This window comes from Haliotis rufescens, unplaced genomic scaffold, assembly GCF_023055435.1.
Source record: "Haliotis rufescens isolate VD_foot unplaced genomic scaffold, xgHalRufe1.0.p SCAF_24, whole genome shotgun sequence".
Lineage (NCBI taxonomy): Eukaryota > Metazoa > Mollusca > Gastropoda > Lepetellida > Haliotidae > Haliotis > Haliotis rufescens.
In genome coordinates, this window is record NW_025963935.1 from 324,477 (window position 1) to 334,935 (window position 10,459).

A 10,459-nucleotide genomic window follows, 5' to 3' on the forward strand; every position below is an offset into this window, starting at 1 on the left:
TGGGAACAGTGTTCTCCGGCATACATACTGGGTACAAACATATATATCATCAAGGTGGGAACGGTGTCCTACGGCATACATACTGGGTACAAACATATATATCATCAAGGTGGGAACGTTTCTCTCAGGCATACATACTGGGTACAAACATATATATCATCAAGGTTTGGAAAGTTGTTCTCCGGCATACATACTGGGTACAAACATATATATCATCAAGGTGGGAACGGTGTCCTACGGCATACATACTGAGTACAAACATTGAGAAATGTTGCTGTTACTATTACCACAGGTTGGCACATTCTTTGGGTAATATAAATACTTAGAGAATTCTATAATGGTAAAATGTCGTACTTGAGGAAGTTAGTTATTTTCTTACCTGTTGGAAGCAACACTCCACATTAAAACTGCCTGACTTATGAAAAAAAAAGATTGGTGTAGAGGCACAAAACACTTTGACAAATTGAGGAAACATGGGTTTTTGTAATCCTGGAACATGAATGCCACAAAGCCCTTTCCATATTCATAAGAAATCTCTGCCAAAACCAGAGTTGATTGTACGATTCAGACTATATCATGAGCATGTGTTTATGAATCACTATCAAATAGTGATGATATCAGGTGTTCGCAAACTGTGGGCACATCCTGCCCCACCGGTTTAACCCGTCACAAACGCATGCAAAGGCATGTCAATTATTCACCTGAAAAAGAATCATGTTCACAGAAAAAAGCTCATTCAAACTTTTCGGAGCAGGTGGAACAATTTTTGTCAGTGGAGATGAGATTTATTTACAAACACACAGAGGTGGAGTTTTTTATTTACATAAAATTATGACCTGTGTTATTTTTTTCAAACAGATCCTGTCCCGAGTTTCGAGATCCACAGCTCCCTTTCTGGACTGTGGTTCTCATGTAAGGTCACACTGACATCGGCTAGGCTTGCCATGAACCTGCACCGGGGACTTTCTGCAATCACTGATGCTCTGATATTTCCACTAACAATTCATGTAAACTGAACTAAATCATAATCCTTGCAAAGTCAAACGGTTCACGCTGCCACGTGAATTTCTTATATAGGATGGTTTAGTAAGTCGGCTTGTTTGTTGGATCCACGATAAAGTATTGTGAGAGAATGTAAATATGTACTGTCTATTAAAGTACACGATATTGTTTGAGTGTGTTTCGCGCAGCCTGTTTACAATACAAATTCACAGACGTCAGAAGTATTCCGGGTATGAAACACAATATTCTGATGAAGCTGTTAGTCAATTTTGCTGTTATGATGCTACATGTACACACAGGAAGTACTTATAGAGCAGCTGTTTCCCTGAGCTGGCTTTCGGCCAAACACTTGAGTCGGACCATGGTATATATATCCCGCATCAGTGCAGCCGTATACAGTAAACTGCGCCATGGAGACGGTATCAACAGTAATAGTCATCGGTCTTGTGTCGTTGTGTGGTGTCAGTGTCGTACATGCTGACACCAGTTTGACAGCTTTCACTGACCAACCGAAGCTACTAGAGGGAGAGATCAACGCATGGAACAAAACAGCTGTTTATCTTGAGACTAAAATGAATCATACATTTAGCACGTTGGGGTCATTACTGAAAGAGAACCTGACTAACACGTTCATTCCTGCCCTGATGAAGGGTCTAGTGAAACAAGCGATTACTGGCATTCTGAAAGAAGGTTACATTGAGGATATTATTAGGGAACGTGTCCAGGATGAAATCAACAGCCTGAAAGCCAATGTACACAACTTGAAGACACAACTTCAGGCAGTAACACAACAGTTCAGACATGTTGAACGAGAAAGAGACACCTTCAAAGATAGTCTTGCAAAACTACGTGGTGGGCTGAACAAAGACATCCATAGTTTACAGCTGCAGCTGAATGAGACGGTAGCTGGTCTTCGTGATGCAAAGATAGTGAACACTGTTCTCAGACAGGATCTGATGACACTGAATACAAGCTGTGTGAAGATGAGCCAAGTGACTAAACGACTCACCAATGAAAAACAATCATGCAGGGAGGGCTTGCGGGGAATGCAGCAAAAGTTCAGTACTGACATTCAGAGTTTAAACAATCAATTTAATCAGACCATTGACAATCTGCATGATTCAGAGCAAAGAATCACTGGTCTTACAGTGGACATGATGGCACTGAATACAAGCTGTGTGATGAGAGAAGGGACTAAAGAGAATGATGTTAATGAAACGTTGCTGTCTACATCGTCGACGCAAGTGCCATTCACCGCCTCGTCCCCTTGTACCTATGTTTCCTCTGCTGTAGGAGGTGAGACTTTTAGCAGAGATTTTTATGATTATGGAAACGGTTTTGTGGCTGAATTTACAACCGTCTCTTTTAACATGCCATGCGATAGATGTATGAAATATATTATTTCCTTTTAAAAAAAGGATAAAAGTATGTCTTGAATGTCAAACAATCAATCGAATGCATGCAAAGGATATGCCTTCTTCTGCCTTTAAAAATGTGTCTAAACTTTCTATGTTTAAATGTGGATACCGTAAATTAAGCTCATTTCAAACATTGTATGTAGCATTTAAAATGACAACAGACTTACAGAGCATTTTGACAAAGGGTTTCCTGGGCATGTCGACATAGGGTTAACAGTGTATGTTAACATATGACATACAGATCATATCGACATAGGGTTTACAGGGCATGTCAACATAAGGTTTACAGGGCATGGCAACATTGGGGCTTACAGAGCATGGCAACACAGGGCTTATAGGGCATGTCAACATGGAGTTTACTTGGCATGTCGACAGAGGGTGTGCATGGCATGTCGACATAGGGTCTGCTTGGCATGTCAACATGTGGCTTACAGAACATGTTTTCATGGGGCTTAGGGGGCATGTCAACCAAGGTCTTACAGAGCATGTCGAGATCGGGTTTACAGGGCATGTCAGCTTCTGGCATACAGAGCATGTCGAGATTGTCCAGGGTTGTTACGAGTGGAAGTGGAATGAAGGGATACACTCCAAATCCATTCGCACAATTAAAGGATCTCACAACAATTAAGACAGATATTTATTAACAATGCATGTTAGATTACCAATACAGCTAAGTTTACTATGGGATAATTAGGCTTGGGCTACCATGTACAATAATATCACCATAAAAGGGCTACAGCATATTGTATACTTATATAATCACCCTGATTTCCATGTTTGATTGTTCACTCCACTCCTTGTTCCACGAAAACACATATATCCATAGTTCCACATAAGCTCACAATGCAATTTTTCCAAGGCACACATTTCCAGATATCAGCATGTTTTCTAGTTCAGTTTCACAAGCCCCGACATGGGATACTATCTCTCACACAGTGTTCTGAACTTTAACATTAAAAATGAGGAGGTTCAAATACAGGAAGCAGAAAAACTAACTATTTCTGAATCACCACAACCTTATACTATAATCCTGATTAGCTACAAGCTTCACTTGTGACATAATTACTTAACCCGCTCAGGCGGCCAGCTCCCCAGGTGCACTATTCAAGCAAAATTACGCAACCCAAGCCTTCTTGTTTCAGTTCAAGTCTAAATGCATCTGACATACTAACAAACATATAAAAGCATACACCCATACACATAACAGGGTTGACAGGACATGTCAACATAGGCCTTACTGAGCATGTCGGCAAAGAGTTAACTGGGCATGTAAATATAGGGGTTACAGGACATGTGGAGATAGGGTTTACGGGACATTTCAAGATAGGGTTTGCGGGACATGTCAACATAGGCCTTACTGAGCATGTCGGCAAAGAGTTAACTGGGCATGTAAATATAGGGGTTACAGGACATGTGGAGATAGGGTTTACGGGACATTTCAAGATAGGGTTTGCGGGACATGTCAACATAGGCCTTACTGAGCATGTCGGCAAAGAGTTAACTGGGCATGTAAATATAGGGGTTACAGGACATGTGGAGATAGGGTTTACGGGACATGTCCAGATAGGGTTTGCGGGACATGTCAACATAGGCCTTACTGAGCATGTCGGCAAAGATTTAACTGGGCATGTAAATATAGGGGTTACAGGACATGTGGAGATAGGGTTTTCGGGACATGTCCAGATAGGGTTTGCGGGACATGTCAACATAGGCCTTACTGAGCATGTCGGCAAAGATTTAACTGGGCATGTAAACATAAGGTTTACCGGACATGTCATGATGGTGTGTATAGGGCACGCCAACGTGTGGTTTACAGATATACATGTATCGCTTGAAATAATTTTGTACCTTGGACATGCACCCTCAAACAGTAATAATTGGGTTCACGATTTTCTGTATGGTGGAATATAAAACATGTTGGGAGCTACGTGTATATATTAGTGTTGAGATGAAATATCTCGTCATCCCCTAATCAGTCCGAAAAGATGCCTAACTGAAGATATGCCAACCCTAAATGAAGCTTTTGAATATTCAGTAATTTTAGTAACGGGTAATTTCATATGACTAAGGGTAATGTTAACAGAAATGTTGGGTTCCTATCATCTATTGAGGACTTTGAAAATTATGCAGAATTAGTTATATTAGTGAAGATGGTTTGTTTTCATCTGTTATAATAATCTGGCAATCCATTAGTCATACACACTTCATAACCAGTCAAAATGAATGAAGAAATGTTATTTAGATACATAAATAACACATCTGATGTCCACGGTAATTATATAGTAAGCGTGCCGGGACCAAAGGAAGATCTCTACGTCAGGGTCTCTTTCTACTTAATGAGAATTCATTGTATGTTTATTGTATGTTTATTTCATCTGATATGTTTAGCAAATAACTGACTCCGAAAATTCAGAAAATCTCTCAGACGGGACACTCAATAGCCAGGTACATAGGGTAACGTCGGAATGAATACTCCAACCAATATTCACCACAATATATAAAGGAGCGCGTGACTCAGATAAGAACAAGAAAAGTTGCGCGTCTCTTTAAAAAATGTTAGTTACACATAATTTAATCCGTCTTTTGTCTAGTTCTAAAAGCGATGTTAAGTTACTTAAATAATTCAAATCTCCTTACTGAATCTTATCACTGGCAACTAGACATACATTTGGTATCAATCATCTCGAGCATCTCGCTCTTTTTAACTCGATTTGCGGGCGCATCATGTCATGACACGTTCAACGCAAAGTGATAGAGCAAAAAGGAATATTGCGGGTTACCTAATAATTTACAGGAATATGAATGACTTCGTGCATGTGAGGCGGAAACACTGGCAATACAGTCAAGGGGCAAGATAATGGATCGTATTAACACAGGGCATATAGTTTCATTTCATCTGTATATATACTCAACAACAAAAGTTTCTGTGAGACCAATATATAAGTGTATTTTTCAAACAAGTAAAATCAATATTGTAGTACATGTATGGAATCAAGTCACAAAAACGCAGCTGCTACAGAAAAGCATGCATTCCATGCCAAAGTTGACTTTTATGCAAGCCCAATTTATTTTCTGCCCAAGAATGAGTATAAAAATATATGCGTTAACGAGATTAAATATGCATTGTATAGCATTGTGCTGACAACAACCTCTCAGAAAAACAACAAAATTACGCAATTATTCAACATTACGAAATGCCACGCCTGTCTGAAAATGAGCGTCTGAGAGCCATTGGTATGCTTGACGCAGGATCGAGTCAACGTGATGTTACAAGAAAATTTAACGTCCACAGAAAAACCATTTGGTGTTTATGGCAACGTTGGCAACAGACGAATGCAGTCAGAGACCATCCTCGGAGTGGCAGGCCATGCATAACCAATAATCGACAAGACAACTGGATTCGAACAACACACCTACGAAATCGATTCCAGCCAGCAACAGTGACTGCAAGAAGCATCCCTGGCCTTCGACGAATATCTTAACAAACCGTACGTCGTCGCCTCAGATGTGCAGGGATCGTCGCCAGAAGACCCGCCAGACGTCCCATTTTGACATGTAAACCACCGTCAAGTACGTCTACAGTGGTGCGGACAACGTCTACGCTGGATGGCCATGCAGAGGGGCCATTTCTATTCACTGACGAGTCTCATTTTCATCTCAGCTACAGTGATGGACGGATTCGAGTGTACCAACGTCGAGGTGAACGTTACGTCAATCATTGTGTCATGGAAGCAGATCGGTTCGGGGGCGGCAGCGTAATGGTATGGGGTGGGATTACAGCAAGACAGAGGACCCGTTTGATAGTGGTAGAGGGAAATTTCAATGGACAGCGCTACCACGACAAGGTCATCGGCCCTGTTGTTCTACCGTTTTCGCGTCATTATGCCCCAGGCATTACCTTTCAACATGACAACTCGTATTGCTCGACTTGTTCAGGACCCTCTTCAACAAAACAACGTGAATGTCATCCCCTGGCCAGCTCGCTCCCCTTATCTCTCACCAATCGAGCACATGTGGAATGAGATGGATCGGCGCCTTCTACGTCAACAACGTGTTCCACAGACTCTCCAGGAACTTCGAAACATGCTCCAGCAGATATGGACAGATATCCCACAGGATTTTGTGCGACGCCTGGTCCATTCCATGAGACGAAGATGTGTTGCTTGCATCGCAACCAGAGGTGGACACACACGCTATTGATTTGTAAATTGACATTTTGGCATTATCATGTTCTTTTCATGAAATCACGCATTTTCTGAAGTCAGAATGGCAAATTAAACCATTTGAACACTTACAGGAGTCTTTTATCTGTTGCAAACCGAAATTGATTCAGATTTGGTAAAAAACATAACTTTGCTTTAAACCTTATTCAATGTCACAGGAACCTTTTTGTGAGTATATTTGCAGTCACGGGACTAGTTTCATCACTTGGTAATACCTCGATCAGGGGGAAAATCCCAAAGTAAAAGCGTGATCTATAGTATACATTGACAGGTGGTTTCTTGAGATGGCAGTTGTGCCGTGGAGACTTATGATAATAGACACAATAGTTTTGGTTTCGGGCTAAATACACTAGGCCTATGTTTACCATTAATATGGACATTTTGCTAACGGGGACATTTATCACCAAATACATGCATTCAGCTTAAAAGCGCCCAAAGAGTATGAATAATTAATTCCACACTGGAATACAGGCATTTGGGTAGATGTCAGTAGTTAGGTCCCCAAACCGGAACACTTGGTTTTTTACGTTCGTTGTCGAATGAAAAACGTTCTGTATTAGGGAACATTAGAGTAGAAAACTACTTTGAAGCATAAATGAGAATCCGACCTCAATGTGATAAAGGTGCCTGACCTATCTGTGACAGCGGAATTGTCCTGGTCTGTAAATAATCTAGAGTCTGGACCAGACAATCCAGTGATTGTTGTCATGAGCATCGATCCATGCTAATTCGTAGGGCACCAACGCCCGCATCGAACAATTTTGTGACTGTTGTCGCACGGTTAGTTTAGTTGATTTGTTGTTTTACGCTGCACTCATCAATATTCCAGCTAAATGACAGCTATCTGTAAATAATCGATTCTGGACCAGACAATCCATTGATTCATATCATGAACATCGATCCACGCAATTGGGATCAATGACATGAATCAACTAAGTAAATGAGCCTGACCACCCGATCCCGTTGGTCGCATCTTACGACAAGCATAGTTACCTTTTAAGGCAAGCATGGGTTGCTCAAGCCCTTTTCTACCATGGATCTTCACACGGACACAATGCTTTATCGCAGGATAAAGTATAGTCGGTGCCTTTGATATTTTAACGAAGCATCTTAGAATAAAAATAAAGACATATTTTACACACGATGATGAAGTAGATTTCTTTAACCAATGAAGTAGGCTTTATTTTTTACCTAAACATGCAATCTGAACCGAAATAAGTTGAGACTGTAATCAGACTTCTAGGTAAGACGGTAGTAAGATTTGTAGATCTAGTATATTATGATCGGCACAAGCAGCCGAGCGCCAAACTATGTCATGCTCCTAACCAGACACGTCACAGTGACGTCATAGTCGTGACGTCATGTCACTCGTGTTAGGACGTAAACGATTGGTAAGTTTTCAGTTTGTACTTCAGAATTTTGTTGGGAATTTAAATGAAACTAACATTGTAAATATAGTAAGATTGATGTACAACAGAATACATTTGAAGGAAGCAGGTGCTTCACACAATGTTTACACCCAAAACGTTTGTCTACCCTGTCACCAGGGATAACAAACGTCTGGATGTAAACATTCAACACCTCGTTTCAACTGAAATGCTTGTTCTATTTTAATCAGTATGTTGCAAAATTGTAAGTTTCATCTTTGAACAAACAACAATATTTACAACTGAGACTGAAGACTATATGATATTTTTTCTAAATCTGTTCAGTCAAGTGTCGGATGTGTTTTTTCGATCATATTTTCAAAACGTTGTTCTGCATCATAGAATGGCCAAATATGTCAGCCATATTATTTCTAGACTCAAGGCCTGCAGCTTTGTTCTTCTATTCCGGAACATATTATGAGGAACAAATGTATTTCTGCAGGGCACCAACATTGTTTTTTGAAGAATGGCAAGGTAGAATATTTTAGAGAGGCCTACCTTTAGAATACAGTACCACAAACGTTTCAATCACGTGACAATTAAGAATTGACCTTCACTTTGTGTGAGTTCATCGGAGTATGAATCTTCATAGAGTGAGGGCCAAACTGTATGAACGTCGGAGCTATTACCTTTTGACGTAATTTGTAGTATTTTGTTGCCACTCACACCGGCAAAACAATGCCCTGTGACGTCAGGGGTCATCGAGAGTGCAAAAAGCTCCTCCCAGTAATTTATCATCTCTACACGAAATGACATTGAATACGCCAAGCGGTGGTGAGAGTTTTGAATATTTCTTTACTAAATATAGCCTGCGGCGGCGCATTTTATAGCAAGCGCTAGTTTACGAAAGCACTTTTATTTTTTATATATTTTTTTATTTCGTTTTTCTCGTAATTCAAGTGGCTTAAATGGTTATAAATGGGAACTGATATACATATATTATTTTTTCGGTTCATTAATTTTCATTATAATGCACAAGAATGCATTTTATTAGGGATATTACATTGGCGCTGAACACATCCAAATATCGCTAGTGTTAGGGTAGGTCACCTCGAACTCTATCCTTAGTCTTTCGATCCCCTTTCGATCATTAGGGTTAGGTACCCATTTGGTGGTGTTGTAACTGCTTTCGGGCGTCCAGTGAGACCCCACTACATTTACTAAATGTATTGCCGTTCCTGGTCAAGAAGTGATTGATCTAACGACGCTTACTCCAAGTTGTATTTATCAGGATTCATACTCGCATAATAAAGAAACGCAACACCAGCTTTATACTCACATAGTTTTACTTACTCTCAGCCCATCTATCAATACAGGACAGGATCTGGGGAAAACTTAGAACGATTCTAAACATTGACTACATATTCCTTGATTACATTAACCTTCTGTCGTCCTTCACCTTGATCGTTGTACTGTCAGCCATGTTGGAAATTGTTTGATGACAAATCGTGCCACTTGTCCACGCGTTGAGGTGTGAACAATGTAGATGTATAACGAAGGTGTCTGGATGTGTACAGAGTTTTCTTTGTGATTCAGCGACTTCATCACCAGCAGACTGCGATGATCTCTTTGAAGCCAGCTATGCCAGGAACCTGGAGGAGGTGAGGCGGCTCCTGTCTCGGGGCGTCGAGGTCAATTGTAGGATAAGGAGCATGACACCGGTGATGGGGGCAGCATTGTTGGGACATAGAGACGTGGTGGAGCTCCTGGTGAGTAAAAGGGCCTATGTGTATCTGGTGGACGGGGACGGTAACAACATCCTTCACCTCGCCTGTAGAGGAGGAGATGTAGAGACGGTGAAGTTTCTGCTGTCTCTGAACGTGGTGGACATCGACGCCAGGAACAAAGACGGTGAGACGGCGGGCCACATGGCGAAATCCCCCGTAGCTATGTGTTTGTGTAGAGGGTTGAGGTGACGTGACAGTGACATGAGGTGCCGTTTACGTCGTCGTGTGTAAATATGTCTTCATTTAATTGAAACTGTTTGTTGTTTTTGGAGATAAATAAAACTTGTCAAAACGTTTTTCAGACATTTTGTCATTTGTTGTGTTTGGACCTTCGCATGATCGGATTAGAAAAGTGTTAACTGAGTGTAAATAGAGATTATGTGTGATTGGTATGTAAACACAGTACCTCGTGATATATTCATGCATGTCGTTATATATTTCTTTGTTAATTGTACGTCATAAGTAATTAATCATGAAAAACACACACAAAATCTTGCCGCACTCGGTGACCTCAGACCGAGCCGAGGTTCGCTAAGACGACGTGGCGCAAATTTACAATGACAGTGACGTCACACTGTCGATGACGTCACGTCATTCCGGCCTAGGTCTAAACACTAAAGCTGTCTTCTGTTTTCTCTGCTAAATACGATATCGGTAATTCA

General features: G+C 40.9%; 1 protein-coding gene across 1 annotated transcript; it reads left to right on the forward strand.

Moving 5' to 3' along the window:
* The first annotated feature begins 1,371 nt into the window (after nucleotides 1–1,371).
* LOC125383552 lies at nucleotides 1,372–10,093 on the forward strand. Its single transcript, XM_048401908.1, has 2 exons — nucleotides 1,372–2,298; nucleotides 9,607–10,093. The coding sequence occupies exons 1-2, from the start codon at nucleotides 1,413–1,415 to the stop codon at nucleotides 9,984–9,986; spliced, it is 1,266 nt and encodes a 421-aa protein (XP_048257865.1). The 5' UTR covers nucleotides 1,372–1,412; the 3' UTR covers nucleotides 9,987–10,093.
* The last annotated feature ends 366 nt before the right edge of the window (nucleotides 10,094–10,459 follow it).